Raw genomic sequence first — 27,919 nt, 5'->3', positions numbered from 1 at the left:
TCCACTGCAGCAATGAAACTTACTGTTAATTTGGATTGCAGTAAATACCACCATTACTTTTTTTATAACAAAGCCGCCCTTTAAATAGATGGTTTTACTAAAAGATTTTTTTTCTTCTGAGATATATAAAGTTACGAGGGGGTTAGCTAATGTTCTTTTGAAAGTTATATACTCTACTGGTGAACCCTTTTCAGCCTTCTGCTCTCGTTCTTGGGGTAACCCAGCATTGCAGGTACTTCAAACTACTGAAATTAATACTGAAAAATAAACCAGTTAACCACTGTACACTGATGGGGGTGATTCCTGGTCTTCTGTGATACCCAGTGCTCACTAAGCTTTAACTGCCAGAAGAAATCTGCTCACCCTGCTGCAAAGGAGCAGCTCTGAGGACCAGGCTCCTAAGCTAAGAAAGTAGGGATAGGCATAATGTGTCCAGGATTCAGGAATGTTGTGGAAGAGAGTGTTTGCCAGCTTTTCTATGTCTGATGTCATTGTTCACTCTTCCCTTTAGAAAAGAGAAAAGCCTGGGCAGGAAAAAGCAGGACCGAGGGAAGTATTTGGTCTCCAACTCATTATGGAACAGGAGGCTGATACTCTCTGTCCATACCCAGCAATGTGGGATGCACAAGAGTGCAACCAGGGGTGGCAAAGTGCTTTGTACAAAGCCAGGTTTGAAATAAGCCTCAGCCACGTGCAGATCATGGCTGGGAGAGGCGCTTTCTAGGCAGCTACCTGGCATACCATCAGCACCAAATCTAGTTCTTGCAGAGAGTACCTGATTCCATGGGTCAAGATGTTTATTCCTTCACATTCCTGAAAGGCAACTACAAGATATGGGGTCTTGTCCACCACTTTCACCATGATCTCAACCAGTCTCATTTAGGACTGACTTCACCTGGAAAGGGAACGCCATAGAGCTGCTCTTGCCTACGGGCAGATGCTGTGGGTTAATAGTCCGTGAACTGAGGAAGAGTTTTTCGGCTGTTGTGTTTTCCTGTGCTCCCTTCTTTGTTACAAACCCTCTGTTCTTTAGTGACTGCTCTTGGTTCTTAAACAGCTCTTTTTTGATAGCCGAGAAGAACTGAAGGCATGGAGGCTGTCAAGTTCAAATGTCAAATTAAGGGAGTCAGGAGGAGCTGGTTTTTTTGTTATCAGTGGTTTTAGTAGCTGCCATCGTGAATGGAAATTCCCAGGCTGCCTCTGTCTGCTGAGGATGCAGCATGGGAGCCACATTTTGACACTGGTGCATTTCGACCCTGTCAAAGGGTAACCAACCCTTCTGCCCGCTGCTGGCTTTTGTAGCTGCACCTCGGGTTCAGATGGAGCAAACACTAAAGAAGCCGCTGGGGCAGCATTTCAGCCCCTTCTCTGTACCCTTCGGGTCAGTCAGAGATGCTGGAGGAGTGCAGCTAATGCCCTTGTGATCCGTGGGATCGGGTGCCAGCCTGCTTGGGATCGAGATGGCAGAGAGGAGGGGCGGGAGCTGCAGCTGGGACAGGGACAGACATGCAGTGGCGGCAGCACTTTGTCTGCGCGGGGCTGCGGTAGTCGTGCTGCTTTCTCAGCTGGAGAGCAGGAAAGTGTTCGCTCGTGTTCCATGACAGGATGAATGCCTGGGCCTGGAAGTCACTGAAAGGGAAAGGAGAGCCTGGGCACACATGTACGTCCTGTGGAGAGGCAAGGAAGCTTCGTGGTGGCACCAAGCTGCAGCTGCTGAGCACTGAGCCTTGGGAAAGGCAGCAGCAGTGCTCCAGCCCCCTCCCTGCTTTGGGAACCCTTGGGCAGCCCTGGGTACCCCTAAATCTCATACTGAGCTCTGTGTGGCCCTGGGAGGAGGTGCTGGGCCAGAGGGGGCTCCTCCTGGCACACTGTCCGGGTTTGGAGTAGTGCTCTGCAGGCTTTCAGTGACAGGGTGAGCTGGACATGCTGACCCGACGTGGCTGGGAAGGATGGGCTGGGCACAGCTGTTCACAGCTGCTCGCCTCCCACAGCCAGCGAGAATCTGCATCTGTGTTTTCGATATAAATCATTCCCTGCCGCCGTTAACATTGGAGAACTGGAGAGGAATTTACGCTGGCTGGGCTCTCTGGAGGTGCCCTGTCCAACCTCCTGCTCCAGCACAGTTTGTGTCACAGGTGGATCCGGTCACCCTGGGTCTTCTCTAGGCACAGTTAGAGTTCCTCTGAAGGCAGAAATCCCACAGTATCCCTGGGCCACGCCTTCCAGCACTTGACCACTTTTTTTGGGTTTTTTTCTTATTCTCAATGGGATTTTAGCCAAAGGTGGATATTCAACACCCTGAGCGTTCTCTCCTCCAGGCTGAGCAGCCCAGGTCTCCCAGCCTCTGACCATCGCAGGGGCTTTGACCAGGGGTGGCTGGAAGAGCTGGTGGTGGCTTGTGCTGCCCCTTCCCGCTGGAGCTGCTGGCAGCCCTGGGGCTCTGTCGTCTCCACGAGGAGGTTGCAGATCTGCAGGATGATGATGACACCAGTGGGTGAGCAGCAGTGCTTGGCAGTGAGCGTGGAGAAGGCAGTCGGTTCACAGCACCCTGTCCACGTGGGGCTGCAGAACCCTGTTAGTGTGGGACCATGGCTATGCTAACGAGAGTCAGGCAGAGCCGCGGTGGATCCATACCTCTGGGGCTCAGTGCCGCTACCCAGACAAGTAAGCCACGTTATTTTACCATATATAACTTACCTGGCAGTAATCTGCTTGCTTCATCACTTCCAGCAGGATCCAAAGTGCTTGCAGGTAGCGGCTGACGTCCTTGGCTTCCCCCAGGCCTGGGCCTGACTCAGCTTTCGGTTGCTCTGAGCTAGCACTGCTCTGAGCGGGAATATTTATGGGAAGTTTGAGTGAAATCCACTCTGACATTTCCCAGCTGTGGGGCAAGGGGAAGGGGGAATTCCGCTGAGTTTTTCAAACCACAAGGAGGAAGTGATCCAGCTGGGGCCTGGGAGAAAACCAGGCCTGTGACCTTCACCCAGCTCTGTGTCCTGGTGGGGCTGGGTCAGAGCATCAGCAGAGCAGAACAGGCAGCTGGGACCCACCATGAGGCCAGGGCCAGCACCTGGGGTGATTTTTCTTCTATTAATTTAGGTTCTTTTTGAGCCAACCTAAAGTTTTGGCTACAGCAGCCTACAGGGGATGTCCAGGCTGCTGTGGTGTGCACAGGGAGCTCAGTTCATCCCACTTGGCCAAAACCTGCACCCGGCACCCATCCATGTGGGCAACCCACCTCCTCCACCACGGTGATGAGCTGCTCCACCAGCGAGAGGCTGAGGCTCCCACCAGCAGCCCCCTCTTCCCGCAGTTCTTTAGGGTGATGTTCTCCCTCTTCTTAGAATCATAGAATGTCCTGAGTTGGAAGGGACTCGCAATGATCATCAAATCCAACTCCTGTCCCTGCACAGGACAACCCCAACATTCACACTGTGTGACTGAGGGCGTTGTCCAAATGCTTCTGGAATATTGTAAGGCTGGGCACCATGACTGCTTCCCTTGGGAGCTGCTCCAGTGTTCCACACCCTCTCGGTGAAGAATCTTTTCCTAATGTCTAACCTAACCCTCCCCTGGCGCATATTCCTGCCCTCCCCTTGAGTCCTGTCATTGGTCACCAGAGAGAAGAGCTCAGTGCCTGCTCCTCCACCTCCCATGGTGAGAAAGCTGCGGAGTGCAATGAGGTCTCCCCTCAGTCTCTTCTCCGGGCTAAACAGACCAAGTGACTTCAGCTGCTCCTCACATGGCTTGCGCTCTAAACCCTTCTTGACGAAGTAGATTCCCTTGCTCCGTAGGGTGGATGGGAAGTGGGTGGTTGGCTGGAGCTGCCCTGCGGGGGTTCAGCCCTAGCCCCAGCTCCTGCATGCCCTGCTGCTTGAACTCATCCAGCACAGCTGTGGCTGCCTCACTGCCCACAAACTCGTTCCACTGGTCTGGCCAGGCTGCTGGAGAAGCACAAACCCAGTGGCAAAGCTGGGGCAGGGGGCAGGGGCTGGGAGCCAGGGGCCTCAGCCCATCCCGAGCCACACAGAGACCACGGGAGGTTGAGCACAGCTGGGTGTTTATTTGCTGCAGATCCTCAGCACTAGTTTACAAGGCGATGGCAAAAAAACCAAATAAAAATGTTAAAATAAAAAAAAAAAAAATCCTTCCCCTACCCTCTGGAGAGGCCTCTGCACAGAACAACCCGACATACAAAATAATCTAAAAGGAGCAAACTATACAAGAGTATTTACACCTCTGATAAATAGACTAATACTGATCCAGGCGCCTCTCTTCAGCCCGTGCGCCGTGGCTGGCGGAACAGGACAAGACACGAGTGTTTGCAAGGCAGAGGTAGGGGCTGCAGCCCCCATCCCACCAGTGCCCCTGCCAGCAGCCATCCCTGGCACAGGCTCTGGGCGCGTCCCAGCACCTTCTCTAGAGTGAGGGCTCATGCTCGAGGAGACCATGGCCACCTGGGAATGGCCTCTCCTGCCCCTCACCGAGGCGCTCACGCTGCAAGGATGTGCTGGCGGCAATGCCAGGGGGTGCTGCCAGACCAGGGCTCCCCTCCGGGCTCCAGAGCCCCACGGCTGGGCAAGGACATGTCTGTGCCCCATGGGGCACCACTGCACACTGTGACAGTGACAACCTGCTGCCCCTCAGCTCTCCCTGCACCTGCGGGGACCCTCCCTGGTGCAGGGGACAGTTGGGAGGGCCCAAGGCAGACCCAGGCCCGCTACAACGAGGGCCCAGGATCGTGCCTCTGTGGGGCCACACCCCAGCAATCCTGGGGCTGCTGCCCTTCACCCCAGTGCTTGCAGTACCCCAAAACCATGCGCCGTCCAACTTCCCAGCAGGACACCAAGTGTTGCAGACATGGACGCTAGGATGACCCTGCAGCATCTGTGGCTCTGCACTTGCTAGGGGGATGGGGAGCATGGAGGGTGCCCACAGTGCCCACAGGCTGGCAGAGGCGAGAGGGGAGGATGGAGCCCACACAATGCTACCCATCCTGCAGCCGAGCCCAGGATGAGACGGGGTCTCTCCACACAGGGGTGTTGCCGTCCCAGCTCCAGCCTGCAAAGATGCTGTCCTGGAGACAAGATGGTGATGGAGGGGCTGCAGCCACCGAGATGCCTGTGCCCCCTTCCTCTCGCTGTGGTAAAGAAACTGCGAAGCTGAAGCTGGGTCCTGAGCCTTGAGGACCAGGCTGCAGTGCGGCCCCCGCCCCACAGCTCTTGGAGGAGGGGAGATGCTTGGGCTGCTGGGGGCACGCTGCCCTTGCAGGGCCAGGCGGCTGCTAGTGTCGCTTGGTGGAGGATACCTTCTTCTTCCTGGCGGCCAGCATCTCGTAGAAAGGGTCCCGGCTGATCGCTGCCCTGGCAGAGGGAACAAGGCCTGGGTTAGCTGTACAGCCAGATGAAAACTGCTGTAGGGCTGGATCTTTCCTGCCTGGCAAGGCCTTTGCGCCCTTGAGAAAGCCTTTTTCTACCCCCTCAATGCTTGCAGGGTGCCCTGGGAAGCACTGCCCGCCTCAAGCAGAGCAGATCGGTCCTTGCTGTGCCCCTGCTTAGCACCGTACCCCTGCCACTCGCCCCTCTGAGTACTCACTTGATGCACTTGATCCACTCCTCCTTCTCCTCGGGCGTGGGTGCGGAGATGCGGTACACAGTGTGGTTCCCCTCCACCACCCGCCCGTCCGCCTCTGTCTTGCAGGCCTTAATCACCTGGTCCTTGTTGTCTGGGATGTAGAGCTCAAAGCAGTTCTGGGAGGGAGAAGACCATTTAGAGGCAGCCCCTGCTTTCAGGGCATCCCAGGCTGTGAGAGACAAGGCAGAACACCAAGGCTGCAGGTGGTCTCCTGACACAGCCACTCTCAACACAGCAAAGAGGGATGGATATGCTGTGTCCATCCCTCTGCCACCCGCTCTGGACATTGTAGTGACCAGCCCCACATCTGCTCCCGGCCACTGTGATGGAGGCAGCGACTGCTGCAGGGCCCTCCTGCCTCTCCTGGGAGCATCCTTTGGGGGCTGCAGCACCTCCCAGCTTTCCCTGTCCAGCTCCTGCCCCAAATGAAGTCCCTGAGCTGCTCCTCCAGCCCCAGGAGACTCTGCCATGGCACTCACAGGCTTCTTTGAGTCCTCGACCTCCCGGATGCTCAGGTTCTCCAGGGGGATGATGCCCCGGGGCTCTTTATCCTGGTGGGGCCAAGCAGAGGCATTAGATGCAGACTGGACACCTCCAAATCCCACCCTAGTGCCGCGTGGAGGGCTGGATGCTGCAAACACCCCTCTCCCCAACACCCCTCTGCTCAGGCATCTTGTGCTGTCCAGTTCCAAGGGCCACATCCTGCACCCATACAGTCACCAGCACCCCGGCACAGCAGGGATATCCTGTGCTGGGATGCTGCGCCCAATCTGTGCCACGCAGGCAGATGAGTGAGACCTGGCCTGCTTCCCTGCCCCAGCTCAGCATCAAACGTCACTGACCGTTGTGTACTCGAAGTAGTAAAGGCAGTTGTCGGTCAGGATGAACCAGCGTCGCTTCCACGTCTTCACCCTGCCTCCTGGGAGCAGAGAGGGACAGGTTGGGCACAGCCCTGAGGGAGCGCGGCCGGAGGCTGACGGCACATGGTGGCTACGGCAGAGCTGGAGCCCACATGGACACACACAGACAAGCACCGGGTGCCAGGGCACAAGCAGAGCCAGGCAGCCCGGCGGGTGCCGGATGCAGCAGCAGCAGGCAGAACACACCATGTCAGACAGGGCACAAGCAGGAGCGGAAAGCAGACGGATGAGGATGGAGGCAGAGGGTGGTGGGAAGGCTGGGCTCGGAGTGCTGCACCCATTCCCATCCCAAATGCTAATTCAGCACAGCCAGAGGATGCTGCAGCTGGGCAGCTCTTGAGGGGATGTCGGGGGTTTATGTTGGCACTGACTGCAGTCCTGCTGCGTCCAGCCAGCACAGCCTGGTGCCGGGGCAAGGCATGAGCCCAGGACCGCAGCTTGAGGACTTTTGGTCAGAGGGAGCTCCACAACCGCCACTGCAGAAGGAGCAGCTGTTCCAGGTGAGGACAGGGCCTGCTCACCGCTGGTCCTGGCTCCCACTCCACTGCACTGCACGCTCTGGCCACCACCACAGGAGAGGCACCCAGGCTGTGTGGCCCAGGCCTGGCACAGATGCAAGGAGGCTCTGCGTGTGCTGGAGACCATGCTCATCTCCCCCACCTCACCGCAAAGGCCCTATGCCTCCCTGCACCCCCATCCCAGATGGCTGCCTACCCCATCCCAGATGCTGCCCACCCCATCCCAGATGGCTGCCCACCCCAGTTCCGGCTCCAGAGCCAGGCTGGGGCCAGCACCTCTTAGAAGAAGCCCCCTGTCTCCCTCCAGCCAAACCCACCCCAAAACCCAGGGCTTGGCCCTCTCCATCCTCTGGCCCTCCTCAGGGCCACCTCCTCTCCCAGGCTTGCAGGTGGGAAGAGGCCGCGTGCCAGAGCAGAGTTCCATGGCAGAGGGAGCACAGGAGGAGCCCAGGGCTCAGGGCTCTGCGAGGTTGGGCAGGACCTGCAGAGCCATATAGGCCCGAGGGGCAGCACAGCTCCAGGTGGGAGCACCGACACCCCTGGGGCTGCAGGGATGGAGCCTCGGCAGTCCCAGCACTGCAGCTGCTGTGAGCCAGGGCACCATGCAGACAGCTCCTACCTGCTCCCACCCAGCCACTCGCATACAGGCTGGGGCCCTTCCTTAAGACACTCCAAACCCATCTCCACTCCTCATGGCACCGGAGGCAAAGTCCTGCTGCGGACAGGCTGAGCTGCCTGCAGACACGGCACACGCAGGCGAGGGGGGCCCTGCCAGGGCTCAGCAAGGGGCAGCCACGGTCCCGTCTGTCCCTGGGATGCGTCGGGGCAGCGGAGGGGCCAACAGATTTCAGGGAGCTTTGGGCATCGTGGGGCCAGTACCCCATGTCCCTGCTGCGGCGGTGGCGGGAGCGGGGCTGTCCTATTGGCAGGTGAAGTCCCCAGAGCGGTGCATGTGGTTAGCAGCAGCAGCAATGAGACTAATCACCAGCAATTAAAAACGCAAAGGAAACGAAGCCCCAGCGGCATGAGCAGAGCAGGGGAGAGGGGTACATACCTCCTGGAGTTGGGGGCAAGGAAAGGAAGAGCCAAAATCATGGAAACATACAAATGAGGGAGAAAAGAAAATTAAAAAAAAAGGGAAAAAAAATAAAAAGAGGAAACCCCAAAGAACCCCCCCTTGCCCTGCGTGGGTCAGTGGGGCAGGGTGGCAGCAGAGAAGCTGTGAGGGACCAGGTTGGTGGCACTGCCACAGGGGCTGACGTGCCCTGTCTTGCTATGGCTCTGCTGGACAGGTCTCCTCGGCTTCAGGGGCACAGGGCTTGGCTCTACCTGCCCCACGGCCTCCCTGCCCCGCAGCACCTGGGCTGGGGACCACAGCTGCTTTGCACCTCTCAGCATCCCCAGCCACCAGTGGCTTCAATGGCACAGGTGCCAACCTGTCATGCACAGGGCTCTTCTCCCAGCAGGGTGCTGGGATCGCTCGGGGATGAGAGAGGTGGGCCTGGGGTTCGCCCTCAAGTTCTCCTGCCCCACAGCTGGGGGACAGATGGGCCCTGCAGCAGTCAGGGCACGGAGCCAGGGTCAGGCCCCTTTCCCATCCTGAGGGGGTGTCAATATGGCAGGAACACCCCTCCGGTGACAGGACAGAGACCAGACCCCAGCGAGAGCCCCGGGGAAAGGTCCCCATCAGACCCTGCTCCTGCCAGCGCGCCAGCATCCTGCCTCGCTTAACCCAGGCAGAGGATTCCCCAGAGTTGCTGAGAGGAGAAGCCACAGGAGCCAGGGTGGGATGGGTTTGCCGGCCGCGAAAGTTCGGCTGTGCAGCAGGGATGCCATGCACGCTGCCTGCATGTGGAGCCGGGATGCAGAGGTGGTAATGCTGTGGGAAGGTGAGGCAGGGACCAGTTTGTGGCATGGAGAGGGGGACACACGCAGCCTGGGGCAACTCGCCGCTCACTCCCGGGGTCCCTGCTCTGACAGGACCCTGTGTGACTCAGTGATGAGAAGGGCCTCGCAGCCTCCATGCTCCAACACCAGAGCCCGGTACCAACTCTGTATCCCAGGGCTTGCCCAACCTAGAGGCAGAATTCCCCAGGATTCCCACCCAATCACACCGCAGGGCCTCGGGAGCTGCAGATCTTCTCCTGCCACCCAGTCCAGGGAAGATGGAGGGCTGCTGGCCGTACGGACACCTTCCCCATGGGGGCTGTGTCTGCAGCCTCTTGCTCCTCTGTGGGCCACGCTCCGAGGAGCTGGGCCAGCAGGCAAGGTACACACAGCCCAACAGCATCGCACCCATGGCCCAGCTCCTCCCCAGGCCACGTCTGCACGTCTGCCAGCACTCACCGAGCTTCAGGAGCCAGCCCTCTCGGTCAGGGTTGAAGAACGTGTGGGTGAGGTCGTTGCCATCATCCTCAGGGATTTTGAAGGGTTCATTCTTGATGCTCTCATACAGATTCTGGTACAATGACACATGGCGTCAGCTCTGCCCTGCCCGGGAGCCCCGCAACGGGCCAGCTCCACAGTCCAGCCCTGGCCACTCCCTGCATCCCATCCCTCACCCGGAGCAGCTCCTCAGGTAGGTCTCCCCCATCATTGATGCCACGGTTCATGGCAATGAAGCGCTCCGCTGTGGGTTTGTCCTTGACGTTGGGGTTGTGCAGGCTAGTGTTCAGCATGATGATAGCGAAGGAGAGCACGTAGCAGGTGTCTACAGGGGCAGAGGGGAAAGTCAGCTGTGAGGCAGGATGGCTGAGAAGATGGGCCAGGGCAGGCACTCACCTGTGGACTGGAAGACGCCAGGGTTGCACTGGCAGTACCGCTGGGCAAATGCCTCCATCATCCGGTCAATCTTCTGCGCCTCCCCGGGCAGCCGGAAGCTCCACAGGAACTGTCTGTGAAGAATGAGGTGCCGAGGTGCTTTGGGGGCTCCATGAACCCTCCTGTCACACTTCCAGCCCCCCACCAGCATTCTGCCCGTCTCCCATGATGACACATGGCTCAGCTCCCAGCCTCCCTCGCTCACCGCAGGGCCTGTACGAGGTTGAGGTCAGTGAACTCGTGCAGCTCCACAAAGGCATGCAAGACTTGGATGTTGAATTCGTCCCTGTGGGAACAAAGCCAGAGCATGAGGCACGCATGATCAGCAAGTCCTGGGACTGCCGAATGGCCCCAGGTCTCCCTGTCCTGCTTCAGACTCTGCTCATTTCTGGGGGAAAACTTGCAGCTACAGCTCGGCTGGAGCCCTGGGCTCATTTGCACACACTGACCTTTCGCAAGTACCAGCCACGGCTCAAACAGCCTCTGAGCTGGCTCTCACACTAAGGGTACCGGCCCTGCAGGTACCCCGACTCAGCTGTCCTGGAAACTCAAAGAGCTGCAGTTTCCAGTCTCTCAGGTGGGCAGAGCCTGAGACATCCTCAGGAGACCTGAGCCGCCCCAAGGCAGCGTACCTTTCGCCCAGGTAGTCGCCAATGGCCGTCTTGTTGAGGCCTTCTCCCTTGTAAAGGAACTGAGCGATATCCTCACATGTGTTCTTCAGCAGGTCGTTTTCGATCAGGAACTGGATGCCCTGCAGAGGTGCAAGAGGTGCTGCTCTGGGGCTTGCTGCTGACCCCACCAGCCCACCCTCTGCCTCCCCAGCCCCTGCCCTGGGCGCTGGTTCTGCCCCAGCCCCAGCGGGTGGTCGGGCACCCTGACTGCAAGGCAGCAGAGCCTCAGCGCGGCCCCAGACAGGCTGGCGAACACGGTCCCCGTCATGGCCCTACAGGGAACCTGGTGCCCTGCTCCCCATTTGTCCCATCCTGCAGTACCTTCTTGGGATCCATGTTGAACTTCTTCCTGCCCATCGCCACCTGCTTGTTCCTCTGCATGCTTTTCCTGCACGGCACAAATCAGCTCTGAGCATCTAGGAGAGACCCGGCTTCCTCCCGCCCACCCCCTTTGGCAGAGCACTGTGGGGAGAGGTCAGCCTGGACAAAAGAGGAGCAACTCAGACAGAACCAGGTCCCCTGTGTTGAACCCACACAGTGTGAAGCCAGCACACTGCTCCATCTCTGCAGCAGAGTTGCACCGGCCTGCCCTCCACCCTGAGGCAAAGAGGAGCTGCTCCGTCCCATCCACAGGGTGAGGAAGTGGTGCTGGGTAGAGCATCCTGGCAGATCGCCTCTGTATGGGGGGAGACTGGGGCAAGCCGGGAGTGGCAGGGTGCCGGGGAGAGCAGACTTCAGGCCCCAGTGGGGCTGACGGGTGGGTGACAGCCTTCACGCCCCAGTGGGTGATTGGAAATGATGCTGCGAGTCAGCTTCCATCAGCTACCGGGACCTCCTAATCCCAGGCTGGCACTGCCTGCTCCAACTCAGAATAACAAAGTCCGACAGTCACTGTGGCCAGATAGAGAGGCTGAGGCTTGGGAAAACAGACCTTGAGAGCACCAGTTCAGACTGGGATCCAGGGAGTTCAGAGTGCCTCGGAAAGCCGCCCGTACCAGCACCTATGGGATGGGGCTGCACTGCTCAGCCATGCACAGCTCCCACATTGTGCAAGACAGCTGGCAACCAGGGCTGGCCTCGCCACAGGGGAAGGGGCTCGTCAAGGCCCAGGGCTATACCAGAATGCTGTGACAGCAAAGGACTCACCTCTCCTCTGTGGACCCCAGGTTCTCGATCTCATTTGTCACTTCTGCTATTTCATCTTTCAGCCGCTGAGAGAAGAGAGCGCAGTAAGACAGGAGTTGCCTCCCTTCCAAATCCTCCAGCTCCCCAGCCCTGACAGCAGGCTGGGGCCCAGGACTGCCCTTCCATCCTACTTCCAGGAGCAGATAGGGCATCCCCATGGCCTGGGGCTCAGAAGGCAGGAGCCAACCCTCAGGACCACTCCCTGGCAGCTCCTCCTTCCTTCCATCCTTCCTCCCACCAAGCGCTGCTGGGGCTGAGCCAGCTTGGGGGGCACTCACAAAGGGGCTTGGCTGCACCCTGCTGCTAATCCCTCTGCAGCATCGCCACGCTCGGATCGTGCAGGAAGGAAGAGATTCAGAGGTTAACAAAATTACCCCCTAATCCCTTTAGATCATGGCCAGCATATGGCAGTAATTAGCCTCCACTGCCTTAATCAGGGATGTGACGAGTGTCCCAGATGAGCACCGAACTCGCAGTCGCTTGCCAGGGCAGTGGCCTGGCTCAGAGACACTGTCCCTGACTGTGCCAGGGAGGGGCTGGCATGGAGATGCCAGAGCCCTGGGCCACAGGGAAGGGTGCAAGTGCACGGCCCGGAGCTCTGCAAGGCACATGGAAAAGCCACGGCTGCCAGCCTGGGCAATGTCCCCCACCAGGACCCTGCAAGTCAGGGGCACTGCATCCCAATCCCATGGCCGTTACAGACAGCTCTGGCCAGGGCAGCGGCTCCTCCACTGCTTCACGTGGACCACCCTCCCCTTTCCCAGCAGTGGGGTGAGAGACCCTGGGTGGGCTGCAGGGATCCTGCCCAGTGACGGGGCAGGAAGATTGCCCTCTGCTTCTCAGGGGCCAGCCCCAAGCAAGGCTGCCGTGTCCGGGACAGAGGGATGGCACACGCAGCTGGTGGCCCTCAGCATCACACCTGTATGTCAGCCAGCAGCTCCTGCTTGCGGCGGCGGATGTTCTCCAGCTCCTGGCACTCCTCTGGGGTCAAGTCACTGGGCACTGAGCAGAGACACGGTCAGGTCAGCATGCGTAGCCATCAGAGTCATCCCCACCAGGCTTCAGTCATCTCCATCTGCTCTCAGCTACCAGCCTGGGAACCCTCAGGATTTGATGGGTGCCCAGATTAGCTGGGCTGGCAAGCAGAGCTCCTGGCCCCACACAGCAGCCAACTGCCACCGACGGCACGCGAGGAATGTGACGGCCAGGGCACGGCCCTGCTGGGCAGTGGCAGCAGTGGGAGAGCCGGGCACTGCCGGGTCCTGCTGATTCAGCCTGTGGTGGCTGGGCAGCACAGACCAGGACAAGCATGGCCCCTGGACTGGCTCCAGCACTCCTTCCCCTGGCCCTGCCACCCCACCAAGTCCCGTTTAACTCCACTCTACCCCAGCTGGGCTGGTGTCGGTGCCTGTCCTGGTCCCTGCCGCAGCTGCGTGGCTCTGCTGTGCACTGTGGCACCAGGCTCCACGCAGTCCTGGAGCCCCACAGGTTGCTCTGCCACACCAGGCGGTGTGCTCTGCCACACCCCAGAGAAAACCAGCTCCTGGCTGCCCTTGCAGTTCCCTCTGCACTGGATCTGTCCTTCTGAGCCAGGTCTTGGAGTTGGCACACCCTCCAGACAAACCTCACCTGCATGCTGTGACATCTAAGTGTCCCTGTCACCCCGTGGAAGCCAGACACCTCCTCTCCAACACAACATCCCTGAAGCTCCAGCACAGGGCCACCACCTGCCCCTCCTTGCTCCCAAGACATTCCTGGTGCTCCCTGGTGCATGACCTCCTGCTCCACAGCGACAAGGCACATTGCTTCTGTTTCCTCCTGTTCCCAAGGTCACCAGCTCCCAAACAGGCACCTGGGAGGGCTGCGACTGCTCTCTCCTTCCCCAAACATTACCGCTCTGTTCTGCAGAAATCCCACGTGCTGCTACAGCTGTGGTCTCCAGGCCACCACTGCCGGACTCACCTGAAGCATCCCCATCGTGAACGCCTGCTCCGTACCAGCACCCAGGGACACCATTTGCCTTCAGATCGCCACTGTCCTCAACCATACATCTCTTCTCCTCAAGCTACTGCTTCTTCCATGGGTGCTGTACGCACCCCTGGGGCGATGCTGACCACGCAAACCAAATCTCTGAACTCAGCACTTCCCTGGCTCCACTCAGGCTTTCTGACGTGCTTCCTCCTTCACAAAAAATCCTGGCTGCCAATGCCGGCAGCAATCTCGGCTTGTGACACCATCCCTCCAGACACAATGGCAACACTTAACATTTTCAGCCTCTGATGCTAGGAAGTATGAACCAGACAGCCCAGCTCAAGGCACCAGTTAAAAGCTAAACTTAAAATACCAGAGGTCTTGCCTTATCGGTACATCCAAGCACCTCTCACACAGCTCGGCAACATTCCCACAGGTGCTCAGCACCTCCTGCCCGGTGCCCTGGGCACCCAGCAAGCCCAGGCTTGCTGCGGGAAGGCCGAGCTGCATCGCACACCTGCTGCCAGACATAAACACCTCTAAATCCCTGGGCTGCAGCATGCACCACAGGACCCTCCCTTCTGGCTGCAGTCAAGACAAAATTCAGTGCCAGCATTGGACCTGTTGCGAGGCAAGCCAGTGCAGCGAGCTCCCTCTCCGTGCCCGCCTGCAAGCAGGCAGGGGTCTTGGGAGGCCCTGGGGCAGGCACAGTGGAGGATGAGATGCTACAGGGCAGAGGGGTGCAGAGGGTCCACATCAGAGTCCGGAGGGTTCGTACCAGAGCCTGGGAAAGTCCCTTCCCACTCACGCTGCTGAGGAGGACAAGCACTCATGACAACAGCCCAGCCATGTCAGCAGCAGCCAGAGGAAGAGAAACTCCACACCTAAGAGCTTTTCTGAGGAAGGAAGAAGGCGTTAACCCTTCCCTGGCACTCTGCACAGCACCGGCGCCGAGTGGAGCCCCAGTAGCTCCTGAGAGGCCGGCAAGCCTTGGGGAAGGGGAGGCTGGAGTAGGCGCTCGCTGTCCCAGTTTCAGCCCAGCACAGGAATCAGGGTGCAGTGATCCCACGGGGATCCCACATTGACACCCACTGCCCTCCAATGCAGGGACGCAGGGGCTTCCACAGCTCCTGCTGCCTACAGCAGAGCCTGAGGACTCTGCGCACAGGAGGGCAACAAGGGGTACCAGCAGGATTCATCCATCTAACCCGGGTTCCAGGGTCACTGGGGTCTGCAGCAACTGGGAGCAGCAGCACACCTCTCCTCTCCCACCACGCCCAAAACAAAGCCCCCTGTGGCACGCAGAGGCCATGTTTACCCCTCTGTTCCTTCCTGCCCCGCTGCTGTGGCTGGTGGTGCAGGAGTTGGGCAGATGTGGAGCCCCCCCGCTTGCCTCCCTGTTACCCCAGCCCCACCAGCTTCCCTGCACCCCCAGGTCGAGCTCACCCCTGCCCTCCGTCCTGAGCACCATCCTGGCAGGCCACCTCCACTGGCTCTGTCGGTCGTGCCTGTGCTGCCTATGGCTCCGGAGAGGTGCTGCTGTTTCGGGACATGGACACCTGCCCACTCCAGTGCTTCCTGGGGTGAGTCAGGGCTGTGCTGGGCCAATGAGCTCTGGGGCTGCCTGGGCGTCATCCCTGTTCCTGCCTCAACGAGCCTGCGGCTGCCAGCGCCTTAACTCCTCTGCTCTCAGCTGGGTGGGGAAATGGGGCGGCCAGGGTCCTGCTCCCCCTTCTGAGGCCTGAGCTCAGGGGATGTGTTGGGGTCCCAGCCAGGCAGGCATTGGGGGTTCCAGCCCTTCCTTCCTTGGGGGCTGCCAGGACACTCGACCTGGCATATCTAAGGCTGGCGCCCCCCACCCTAGCAGACCCCTGGCCCTGCCCCACAGCTCCCCCTCCAGCTCTGCTGGCCCCTTTGCTGCAGGTCTGGGTGCTGCAAAGGCCATAAGGACTGAGGTCTGGCAGGACCAGGAGGGCTGTGGGGATTGCAGACTCCACAGTAGCTCACACAGCTGGATGGGACCAAAACCAGCAGCAGGAGCAAGGCCAGAAGCAATGCTCATTCCTATGGAATGTTGCTCCCCATTGTCGCATCCCTTTGCTCTGTGGTCTGTGTATAGACCTCACTGTTCTGCGTGGGACCATTGCGGAGCAAACCCCTGGCACATCCCCATACCACAATCAGCTGCCTGGAAGGGCTGCGTGAGCCTCAGCTGCCTTGACTCAGCTAAATCCTGCTCAGTGGTGCGAGATGGAGAAACAGCACCCAGAACGCCGGTTATGGAGCAAGGAGAGGAAGGGCTTTGGAAGCTTCCTGTCAGTCCTTCGGCCTGCAGCTCTGCTGCACTGCTATTCAGCCCTCCTGCTGGCCCACAGCACACTGCACCACAGGGGCCAAAGCACTGGGTTTCGGCAGCCCATGGTGCCAGCAGTGGCTGCTGCTGTGCCCTGCTGTGGGGCAGCACTGCCTGCTCCTGCCATGTCCCTGTGTCTGGGGGACCACGGGGCCCCTAGAAACTTCCTGCCCATCTCAGCACACCACATCCTGTTTTCACCATGCCACGGGTGCATCCTGGGTTGCGTCAGCCCTGTCCTTCCCCACAGACGGAGAGGGGTTTGAGGACAGGCAGCTCCAAGAAAAACCCTCCCCGGTACCTGGGTCCCATGACCAGAGCCAGCCAGGGCCCTGGTGCTGCTTTGGCGCAGCCCTGACCGTCACCTCAGCCCCAGCAAGAGACCCATGTCCACGGCCATTGCCTCACTGCCCAGGGGCTCCAGGCTCCTGCACTCGCCACCCACTGAGCCACCTCCTGCGGTGTGGCCAGGTCTTGGCTATGTCCACATGCACTGAGTACTGTGTGGGTGTGGGGAGCGCCAGCTGGCAGGCACCTCACTTGCTCTCCACACCGTTCTGGGCCTTGGGTGGAACAGAGCCCACCGCTACTCAGGCTCAGCCACCAGTAGGATGCAGAGCTGGCCAGAGGAGGTCTGGCACCCCACGGCACAGCCAGCTCCAGCCTCACACTCAGTAGGGACTCAGACAGAGCAGCAACCCACAGCAACAGCCCCAGCGCAGCCAGCGTTGAGCTGCCTTGCACAGATTTCGGTTTGGAGAGCACTGCCCCAAGCTGTCCTTGCAGTGGGGAGGGTGGCACTCATGCATCGTCCAAGGCAGGATAATGAGGGGCTGAGACAGGACCTGTGACAGCTGTGCTGGGCTGTGTGCACCCTCCTGGCCATTGTCAGCGGCTCCCAAGCATGCCCCGTCCTAGCATGGCACCCAGCACTGGTGCAAGGCAATGCCATGCAAGGCAGTCCAGTGCTCTGCCATCCTGCTGGGGCTCGGAGAGATTATGTGGAGAAGGGAGGCAGTGAGACGGTGAGGACTCACTGTGCCACTGTCAGCAGGAGCCATATGGACTGAGAGTCACGGGCACTGTCACGTCTGTCGAAGGGACAGGAACAGAGCATAGGGGAGGGCACAAAGCGCCTACCTGCCTTGGAGGCCACCGAAGGGCAGAGGAAGGCCTGGAAACTGGAGGCACAGAGCTCGCTGACTGTCCCCATGCTGCAGAGGTCCTGTGCAGGACACCACCAGTTCCAATAGGGCAGGGAGGAGCAGGCAGAAGCCTGGCAGGTGCCTGGTATGGGGGCCTGCAGGCAGGGTGCAGGCAGGGGAGGTGGAGAACTCCCTGGTCTGGATGGAGCTGGGGAAGGAGGTTCTGGCAGGGAAGCTCCAGCTGCAGGAGCCCACGCGCCAGCCTCAGCCAATCCTCATTGCTCCCTGCCTGCACACCAGCCCGCTTCGCTCCCAATATACCAGCCGGCCAGTGGCTCAAAGAGTTTGGGTAGTCCCCAGCAACTCCCCTTCTCCAGGCTGTCTGTCCCCAGCAGCCCCTTTGCCCCTGCAGGGGGCTGGCAGTGGGGTATTTTTAGAGCGGTTTTATCCCTCCGTATTAGAGCGTTAAGCATTGGGAGCCGGCAGTTGCATAGCAACCAGCACTGCATAAAGCAAGGTGCACCAAGACACAACGGCGGCTTCGGTGAGGTGGGGGGTGCCACCACAGCCCCCGCTGATGGGGTGCAGAGTCTGGCACAGCCCTGACAGGCTGTGTCTTCAGCCAGCTCCCCAGCAATGCCAGCCAGATGGCTGAGCTCTGGGCATACCCTGGCATCAATGGAGGTGCCTCCCACTCTGCTACGGTCCTGGGGGGATCGTGCAGCTGGATCTGGAGGGAGTCCTTCCCCAGGATCCCAGCTGTGGAGCTGGGGGAAGATGCAGCCCTCTTGCCCCCCAGCCCTGCTGCACCTCATCCCTCCAGCCCCACAGGCACCAAGCGAACCCAAACTGGACAGACAGCTCTTCCCTCAAAGCAGGAGTGATCCCCAAGCACAGGGCACGGCTGTGAGTAACAAACCCCAAAGCCTGTCGGGGCACGAGGCAACGTCCTGTGGACAGCCTGGCTCCCGGCTCATCTAAACTGGCAAGCACTGGTTTCAGGAGAAACCTGAGCAGGGCAGGCAGCAGGGAAGGGCACTGGGAGGAAGCTGCCTTTGCAGGCAAGAGGGTATGGGGCAAGAGGAGACCCTGTCTCATAGAAGCCGCGTGGGTGTGAATGGGAGGAAAGGCAGAGAAGGGCAGCTCTGAGGGCTGCGGGGGCAGCCAGGCGCTTGCTAATGATGTGACCGACCTCCTGGTTTCGGCACTGCTTCCCCTTTCAGAGAGTCTTAAGTGGTAGTTGCCACATCGCTTGGGGGCCTTGGGCAGCTGGAAGGCACAAGAGCATGTGAGAGGAGCAGTGGGACATGAGGCTAAACTAGACACGCGGTGTGTTGAGTGTCTGCCCTGGACCTGGACCGGCAGCCAGAGGAACCCCCGCATGGCAGGGGCGCCCATGGGTGCTTTGGCCAGCCTGACACAGGGCCAGGCACCACCTCAGGGCTGAGCAACCCTGACACCCGCCTCGATCCTCACACCCTGCCTGGGCCCAGTGGAGTATTCACAAACACCCAGGGATGTGCTGACCATGGCTCTGGGACTCGATCCTCTGCCTGCTGGAAAGCAGGACCCCAGAGAGCTGTCTCCACACACCAACCGCCCCCTTCCTCAGTTCCTGAGCAGAAACTTCTGACCCTAAAGGGCTGAAATGACTGCACAGGGACACACTCAGGGACTGCTTCAGAGACACATGGGCTACGCTGTGTCCCTGACATGGAATTGCTAAGTGTCAGCAACACAGCTTATAGTCCTCTGCTCCTGAACACCTCAGGAGAGGAGCTGACTGATTGCCTTGGCCAGGCCTCACTAGTCCTGGCCCCTGGCTCTCTGAGCCTGCTGCCATCTCTGCTCCGTCCCCATGTCTTTGCTCTGGGAGCCCAAGAGCTCTGCAGAGGAGCTGCTCTCCTGGCTAGGCATAGTGACTCGCCCAGCTCACACCTGTGCCACACTAGGGACGGGGCTGGGGTGTCACCAGCAGCTCCCCCCACACCATCCGCCCAGCCTCTGTCCTCTTGGAGCACAGTGTAGTCCTGGGCTGCCTCCGAAACAGCCAAGGGCATTGCCAGCAAAACAGGGCTGTGGGGAGAGGACTGGGACCTCCGACTGCATTCTCCTTTGGGACCTGACGGCCTCTTCCCACATCAGCCGGTAGAAGAGAAGGCACTGGGGAGACCTCGGAGCAGCTTCCAGTACTGAAAGGGGCTCCAGGAAAGCCGGGGAGGGGCTTTTTACAAGAGTCTGGAGTGACAGGAAGAGGGGGAATGGCTTTAAATTGGAAGGGGGAAGATTTAGATTTAGACACGAGGAAGAAATTCACTGTGAGGGTGGCGAGGCATGGGAACAGGTTGCCTAGAGCAGTGGTGGCTGTCCCCTCCCTAGAAGTGTCCAAGGCCAGGTTGGATGAGGCCTTGAGCAGTCTGGTCCGGTGGGAGGTGTCCCTGCCCATGGCAGGGGGTTGGAACTGGATGGGTTTAAGGTGCCTTCCAACCCATGCTATGATCTCCTGCACCCTGCACAGCTCACCCCTCCTCCTGGCACCGCCATCCTGTCCCAGACAGAGAGGTTCCCAGGCACAAGTTGCTTTGTGGGAAGCTGCATCAGACCTGCTTAGAGAAATCCCTTAATCCCCCAGGCCAGAGCGAGCAGTAATCCCCTGGGTGCAGGATTACCAGCATTGCCCAATCCCCCCTGCCTCAGCATTGGTCTTCAGCTGAAATAAGGCCCAGCTCAAGAGATGGTGCTAGGACAGGATCATGCTCCCCGTGGCAGGCTGCTCACCAGTGCTGCAGCTCGGCTGGTTCCTCACCATGACACCACCACTCCGCTGTCCAGAAACATTTGCTTCCACACCACCGTGCTCCATCAGCTCTGGGATGGGTTCAGTCTCATTGCCACCCCCATGGGAGACGCTGGGAAGGAGGTGGTAGCCCTGCGCCCTGACAGGAGCGGGGGGAGCCCGCATCTGTGCCACCAGCTGCTCGCCCTGAGATTTGCTCTCTGCTCAGGCAGACGGCTGGAGAGAGGCTGCATATTGCCGGGCAGACACTGGCGTCAGCACAATCCCACCAGGAAAAGCCTCCCCATCAGGATCTGACCATGCCAAGGCTTCAGCAGACCATCCTCTGCAAAACCAACACAGCTCAAGGGCTTTGGAAGAGCTGCAGATCATGATGCCCCCGCAAGAAGGATAGTGGCAGGGCTGGGTGTGCTGCCTATCCTGCATGCCGTCCTGTGGCATGGTGAAACGGAAATTTCTGATGCTGACAGACAACCCAAGACATCTTCCAGGAAGCAGCAAGAGGCTGCTCACAGAATCGCTCCCAGCAGTGCTCTGCCACTAATGGGCTGCATCTGACAACGCCTGTGCAGGGCTGTGAACGAGCAGGGCTGGGTGTTTGCACCTTATCTTGCACAGTAAACTCCTCGCTGCCAAGCACAGTCAATTCTGGGGTGGAACAGCAGCCTCCTAATTGCCTCTGTTGCACAACTGCTCCTGCTCCCAGGAAGAAGAGTCACCAGTACAGCTCGCAGCATTGGGCCCTTGGTTTCAGTTCTCACTTAGCCAGACTCCAGCCTCTCTCTCAACAAAGTCCTTGCTTGAGGAAAACCTCCCGGATGACCTGCAGGAACCTGCCTCAGAGAGTCGAGCACAGCAGTGCCTTCCTGCCCAGTCCTGCTCCTCAGCAACAGGAGGGAATGCTCTGCAAACATAGAAGAGGCAGGAAAGCGGAGAAGCAGACTGAACCTGCATGAGAGAGGGGACCTGCAGCCCCTGAGCCACTCCTGCACCAGGCAGACACGCTTACACACCAGAAAGGTTTGTTCAACAGACACCACCAGCATGAGTTTCCCCTGCAGAATTCTAACAGCGCTCAGAGGCAGCAGCTGAATACAAAGTGTGAGCGGCAGAAGGTCCCAGAGCCCAGCACCACCAAGACCGCTGGCAGCAGGCCCCAGAGCCCAGCAGCACTGATGCCACAGGTCTCAGAGTCTGGCAGCACTGACGCTGCAGGCAGCCAGTCCCAAAGCCTGCTAGGACCGATGCTGCAGGTCCCCGAGCCCAGCAGCACTGATGCCCCGGGTGGCAATTGCATGACCCGGTGGGGCCGGTGCAGCAGGCAGCAGGTCCCCGAGCCCGGCAGGACCTACGCCCGATGCAGGCAGGAGGTGCGGCCCATGGCCCGGCAGCATCAGCCCCGCAGGCAGCAGGTGCCAGAGGCTGGCAGGGTCAGTGCTGCCGGTGCATGACCTGCAGCCCCGATGCCGCAGGCCGCAGCTCCATGGCCCGGCAGCAGCTCCATGGCCCGTGACCCGCAGCCCCGATGCCGCAGGCAGCGGTCCCCGAGCCCGCAGCTCCCCGAGCCGCGCAGCCCCGATGCTGCGGGCAGCCGCTCGGTTCCCCCATCAGCGCTGACTCCGAGCCCCGGGGCAGGACGAGGCCGTCCGGGGTGTCTCCTGTCCCCCCCGTGCTCCCCGCCCCGTCCCCGCACTCACCGTAGCCGCCGTCCTCCTCCATCCCGGCCGCTCCGTCCCCGCCCGCCCCGTGATGCGCGAGGGGCGCGGCCAGGCGGGATCCGCCCACCCCAACCCGGGGCTGCGCGGGGCGGGGCGGGGGAGAGGGGAGAGATGGGGGGAGAGGGGAGAGATGGGGGAGAGGGGAGAGATGGGGGAGAGGGGAGAGAGGGGGTTGATGGGGGAGAGGGGGTTGATGGGGGAGAGGGGGGAGAGGGGGGAGAGGGGGGAGAGGGGGGAGAGGGGGGAGAGGGGGGAGAGGAGGGAGAGGGGGGAGGGGAGGGAGAGGGAGAGGGGAGAGGGGGTGAGGGGGAGAGGAGAGAGAGGGGGAGAGGAGAGAGAGGGGGAGAGGAGAGAGAGGGGGGAGAGCAGGGGAAATGCGAGGGGAAAGGACACGGTGAGGGGAAAGGGAGATGGCAAGGGGCAAATGATACAGCGAGGGGAAAGGAGACGGCAAAGGGGAAAGCATATACGGAGGGGAAAGGAGACGGCGAGGAGAAATGACATGGCGAGGGGCAAAAGGACATGGCCAGGGGAAAGGACATGGCGAGGGGAAAGGACATGCGAGTGGCAAAAGGACGTGGCATGGGGGGAAAGTAAAGTAGATGGCGAAGAGCAAAATGACATGGTGAGGGGCAAAAGGACACAGTGCGGGGTGAAATGATGTGGTGGGAGAAATGACATGACAAGGGGTGAATGGACACAGCACGGGGAAAAGGGCCACGGTGAGGGGAAAGGACACAGTGATGGGGAAAAGGAGATGGCTAGCACAAAAGGACATGGCGAGGGGGAAGGACATGTGAGTGGCAAAAGGACACGGCAAGGGGGGAAAATAGATGGGGAAGGGCAAAATGACATGGCGAGGGGCAAAAGGACACAGTGAAGGGTGAAATGACATGGTGGGAGAAATGATGTGACAAGGGTGAAAGGACACGTCGGGGGGGGGGAAGAAACATGGCCAAGGGAAAGGACACTGAGAGGGGGGAAAGGAAACAGTGAGCATGAGAGTACATGGCAAGAAGAAAGGACACAGTAAGCAGGACATGACATGGCAAGGGGTGAGGGGAAAGAGAGATGGCGAGGGGAGAAAAGACACAGCAAGGGGAAAGGGAGATGGAGGGGGGAAAGGACAGCACAAGGGGCAAAGTACATGGCAAGGGGAAAGGACACAGCAAGGGGGAAAGAAACGGCGAAGGGAAAATGACATGGCGAGGGGCAAAAAGACACGGCGAGGGGCAAAAAGGACACGGCGAGGGGCAAAAAGGACACGGCGAGGGGAAAGAGAGATGGCAAGGGTCGAAAGGACATGGCCAGAGGTGAAAGGACACAGTGAGGAGCAAAATGGCATGGTGAGAGGAAAGGAAACGGCAAGCATGAAAGGACATGGTGAGGGGGAAATGACATGGTGAGGGGGAAGGACATGTGAGTGGCAAAAAGACATGTCAAAGGGGCAAAGGAGATGGCGAGTGGAGAAATGACTTGGCAAAGGGCAAAAGGACACAGTGAGGGGCAAAAAGACACGGCGAGGGGTGAAAGGACATGGCCAGGGTAAAGGGAGATGGTGAGCATGAAAGGACCTGGCGAGTGGAAAGGACGTGGTGAGCAGAAAATGACACAGCAAGGGGTGAAGTGGCGTGGTGAGGGGAAAAGAAGGGTGGGAGAACCAGGGAATGAAGAGGAAAGGCAGAGGAGGAGGTGGGGAGGGGAGTAAAAATACTCCATTGATACTCAAAGAGGGGGCAGGGCGGTGGGTACCAGCCCTGTCCAGATGGGAGGTGGAGAGAACAATGGACAGAACCAGGCAGGGAGCAGGAGCTCAAATCTGATGTCTCGGGCTGGCTCCCTTGGCAGGGGAGTATTGCCTCAGAACCACTGCTGGTTTTTCAATCGCTGGCAGGAAGATGTTCTTTTACTAGTCCATTTCATCATTCGTTCAAATTTAGTCATCTTTACCTGTGCAAAGGCAGGAGGTGTCCTGGGGTCAGAGCACAGGGGTTTCTGTCTCCCCACAGCCAGAGGGCTGGATCCGCGCTGCTGTTCAGGGAGGAGGCAACTCTCCAGCTGTGGCATCGGCTCTCCCACTTGCCCCAGGGCACACACTGCCCCGAGAAGGCTGGTGAGGCCACTCCAGTTCAGGGATGACACAGCTGTATATTTTGTTCATGGAGTCTTTAAAGTAGCTCCTTCATTACATGGGATGCTTTGCAGCTCCCAGGTGGTGTGCTGGCCTCGTGGTCTGTCTCGGGGCTCTGGACAGCTGTGGAGAGCCTGGCTCCATCGCCTGCCTGGTGTTGCCAGGCGCATATTGCTGCTGCACAAACAGACTCTAGCCTCTCCGGTGCCCAAGGACAGAGCCCCAGTAAAGCACTCTTTTGACTCTGTTCTTCTACTCTTCTTCTCCATCTCCTCCTCCTCCTCCGAGCACCCAGCTCCTGGCAGCCTGGCTCCTTCTGGCTACCACTGGGACTCTTGCCTGCCTCCTCCCCCGTGATTGACACCGAGTCCCCGTGTGTGCAACTCTTCTTTCTGGGCGGGCTGGAGTTGTCATCTTTGCCATTCACAGATGGAGAATGAGGGCTGCCATCTGCCCCATGGTGGTGCTTTTTCAAGGGGGAGCTGAGGTCCTCAAGGGTTGATAATTTGATGATGATTTTCAAGGGAGGCTTTTCCGGATTTGGCAGTTTCAGCACAGATAAAGATGGGCTGAAGGACAGGAAAAGATGCAGATATGGTCTGCAAGCCAGATCCCAAGTGGGAGCCCCTCTCTTCCTCACCATCCCGAGATGCACGAGCACAGCACTCAACTGCTGCCATGTCAGCCACGAAATCTGGATTAGACCCTGCTCTAGGGCAGCAGCTGCAAGCACACATGATGACCTGCCCCACGCCAACCGCGCGCAGAGCACACGCTGTCCCACGGGGGACAAGGAAGGAGCAAGTGTTGCTGCAGCATGTGCCGACAGCAAAGGTTACAACGGAGACCCGTAGCAAGACCTAGACCAGGCTGGTGCCTCCTGATCCCGGGGGACACCAGTACATGGCGAGGGCCTGCAAAGCCCCCTCCTACCCTGTGCTAACAGTCAGAGACACACCCCTGATTCTGGGATCCTGAGAGAGCCCTGCCAGCCCAGGAGAACAGGGTAGCTGGCTGCCAAGATCACTCCTCGAGCCAGCTGCCAGGCCAGGCAGTTGCTTCATGGAGTATCTGAAGATTGCTACTGGCCTTGCTGCCTGGGAGCAACTGGCACCACTCACCTCAACTTGCCAGAAGGCTGGGAAGTGGAGTCAGGGCACGTGCTGTCCATGGGGTGGATCTGCTCGCGAAGCTGTGAGTGAGGTTGTGTGTCGTGGTCACTTCTGCTTGCTGCCTGTGGCATGCTGCCCTGTAGTTATGGACGTGAATTAAAACTTGGTCTAAAGTAAAGAGGATTCCGTAACCCAAGAGGAGAAAATAAAAAAGGGGAGCCCAGAGAAAGGGGAGGGGGACAGACAGACTGGGGGAGGGAAGTGAGGGGTGGTAGAAGAATCAGAAGGTGCCTACTGAAGACTGGGCAGAAACTCAGACTCACCTTTTTGGCTTGACTCTAGGCACAGCAGAGAGGTGCTTTCAGGGCTCCTGCAGCAGCCTGGAGGAGGTGGGAAGCTTTGGCCCTGTGCTGAATGTTCTACGGGGCACAGAGACCCCAACCTCCTCCCGCCCAGACAGCTTCCTTGCTGGCTGCGTCTCTGGTTTCTAGACAAAGAGATACACAGGTTCGGTGAGGAGAGAATTCAGGGGGCCCGCCTCACCCAGGAACCCCTGGCTCAGCAGGGTGCCTCCTGCAAACAGTCCTCCCTTGTGCCCACCTTCCTCCAAAGCTGCAGCCCCTGCCCTGGCAGAGTGGACAGAGTGGCAGCAGCTCCCAGGAAGCGACCTTCGGGACTCACCTGGCCCATCACTGGCTGGCTGGCCGGGATGGACACAGCCTGGGCAGTGGGTCCCTCCAAGCTCTTGCCGGTGCTGGGTGTTCTGGTGAAAGCAGAGAAGCACACGTGTTAACTGTGAAGGGGGTGCCTGCAACACTCTCCTCAGAGATGCACAAAAGAAACAGGAGTGAAGCTCCAAGGAGGTGAGGTGCTCTTCACCTACAGCTCTTGATCCACCAGGGGCTGGACCTCTCCCTGCCTCCCTGCTCTGAGCCAGCTCCGTCCCACACCCTGGCTGCAGCTCTCAGCCCTGTCCCAAATGCCGAGAGCGGTGGGCAGAGGGGCTGGGAGACACACGGTGCTCTCACCTCAGGTAGAAAAGCACCTAGGCCTGCTGTTTCAGGACCACCTTTATGTTGGTAAGGCAGACAACAGCATCATTCATTTCGTACCACTGTGCATCGCTGGCCTGCAGAAGAAGAGAGAACGGGGTCGGGCTGCATCCGGGGACCTTCCTGGCCTGAAGAGCAACAGGAATGGTGCCCAGTGGCAGAGCCCCATTCCACAAAACCCACAGATGGCCCAACAGCAGAAATGGGATTTGGCGAAAGAAGACCCACCAGCACCCAGCCCAGAGCGGGTGCCAAGAGAGCGCGCTGGGCTCACCTTCACGTAGCAGTACCCAGAGTGCACCAGCACGGTGTAGAGCTCATATTTAATAGGGTCCCCTTTCCTCTCTGACATGTAAGGTCGGATGTCCAAGAACTCGGGGTATGCCATGTCCCGCAGAGAGATGATGTCTCAGGAGCCCACACAGCAGACTGCTTTCTTGCTGGAGCAAAAGCTCAGCTGTCCTCTGAGTCCCATGCCTTGAGAGAGGAGGACTTGCTCTCCCCAGGCAGAGGTCACAGTGAGCAAGACACCAGGATGAGCTGAACTCCCACTGCACGGCTGGAGAGGGGCTGCAGCAGAGCTCGCACCCTGCACCTCCCACCCTGCTCTGGGCCGCAGGGCCTCAGGCCAGGAGACAGCCCCAGCTCTGGAGTGCCAAGTACTCACCTTGGTGATTTTGCCCCCACTGAAGTAGGAAAAACACTTCAGTGAGAGTGTGAGAACATGGGAGGCTCGGTGGATACTGAAGCGTTTGATCACTCGCACTTTGGTCTGGCACCTGCACAGGAAGAGCTGGAGCTATTTAAGCTGTTCCACGGCAGATGGAACTGTGATTGCCAGGTGGTTGCCAGCCCTGGCCAAGTGGCTCCAGTGCAGGCTTCCATGGCCACGTACCTCCCAGTTTAGCCATGGAGCAGGTAGAGAAGCCCTGCTGCCTTCCCCCTGGCACACCCGTGGACCCCTTCCTGCCACAGGCCCACACACTCACTTGTCACACATGTAGGCGTTCTCCTCACACAGCATCTCTGGCCTCACAAACAAGCTCAGTGCCTGCTCGATGCCTTCAGCTTCCTGCAAGGATAGAGGAGAGGTCAGGGCATGAGTGGCCTATCCACACGACAGCCTGGCTCCCTGCCGACACACTGGCTCCAAGAGATAACACCCAGTAGGAGGCAGCGCAATGACAGAATCTGCTTCTCTGCCGCCTGCACTGGGACTCGACAGCAGCAGGTTAAGGAACCTTGAGGCAGTAACGGTGCAGCTGCCGGAACAGCACCTCCGAGAGCTGAGCTCCTCCCCATCGCCACCCTGACACAGTACCTCGATCTCCACCGCCAGGTCCAGGAAGGGTTCATACGTGTCCAAGCGCGAATTGCACACTTTACACTTCACTGCAAAAGGAAAAGCGATGAGCACACCCTGACACAAGGCCAGCACCCACCACCAACTCAGCACAGCGCAGGCAGTGCAGGATTCCCCCTCTCTGCCTTTGAGCACCAGGATTCACCACCTGGCAAGGAGGAAGGCTGGCAATTCCACTTTGTGTAGGGACAGCAAGAGTTGCCAGAGAGCTGGCAACAGGGGTTCCTTTGCTGGTGGCAATGAGCTGGGGACCCACAGCCAACAGCTTTTACCATCTCCACAACAGGCATCACGGCCCACAGGGATTGCGGGATGGACCAGCTGCAGCTCCAGATAATTTACACCTACTTAGTGATTTTCCCAAAAGATTTTCCCTGCAAGGCTCTCAGGGAAGCAGCAGTCCCGAGAGCTACAGGCCCCGGCAGCCAGCACTCACCACGGGACCGCAGGAAGCCACCCAAGATCTGGTGAACCAGTGTTGTGGTCTGGCTCTGCTGATCCAACCTAGAGACAGCAGCACCGTATCTCA

At 59.3% G+C, this 27,919-nt stretch overlaps 1 protein-coding gene across 7 annotated transcripts; it reads right to left on the bottom strand.

The window, feature by feature from the left end:
- Positions 1-4,131: 4,131 nt before the first annotated feature.
- CYTH1 (cytohesin 1) lies at positions 4,132-27,919 on the bottom strand. 7 transcript variants are annotated; one of them, XM_054083729.1, is made up of 20 exons: positions 27,017-27,919; positions 26,695-26,806; positions 26,302-26,504; positions 26,004-26,104; positions 25,657-25,738; positions 25,299-25,462; positions 24,985-25,112; positions 23,683-24,432; positions 12,668-12,750; positions 11,710-11,774; positions 10,885-10,951; positions 10,525-10,643; positions 10,098-10,178; positions 9,854-9,966; positions 9,634-9,782; positions 9,418-9,530; positions 6,477-6,555; positions 6,114-6,185; positions 5,596-5,750; positions 4,133-5,363 (listed from the first exon to the last, which is right to left on the bottom strand). In XM_054083729.1, exons 11-20 carry the CDS (start codon positions 10,942-10,944, stop codon positions 5,285-5,287), a joined length of 1,020 nt encoding a protein of 339 aa, XP_053939704.1. In that variant the 5' UTR covers positions 10,945-10,951; positions 11,710-11,774; positions 12,668-12,750; positions 23,683-24,432; positions 24,985-25,112; positions 25,299-25,462; positions 25,657-25,738; positions 26,004-26,104; positions 26,302-26,504; positions 26,695-26,806; positions 27,017-27,919; the 3' UTR covers positions 4,133-5,284. The 7 variants fall into 7 exon arrangements, with proteins under 7 accessions (XP_053939701.1, XP_053939699.1, XP_053939704.1 ...); XM_054083728.1 differs by lacking the exons at positions 26,302-26,504; positions 26,695-26,806 and having other exon boundaries at positions 27,017-27,397; XM_054083727.1 differs by lacking the exons at positions 26,302-26,504; positions 27,017-27,919 and having other exon boundaries at positions 26,695-26,711.

Source organism: Cuculus canorus, chromosome 18 (assembly GCF_017976375.1).
Source record: "Cuculus canorus isolate bCucCan1 chromosome 18, bCucCan1.pri, whole genome shotgun sequence".
NCBI lineage: Eukaryota > Metazoa > Chordata > Aves > Cuculiformes > Cuculidae > Cuculus > Cuculus canorus.
The sequence above is the reverse complement of the archived record's forward strand: the minus strand, read 5'-3'. Positions and strand labels throughout refer to the sequence as shown.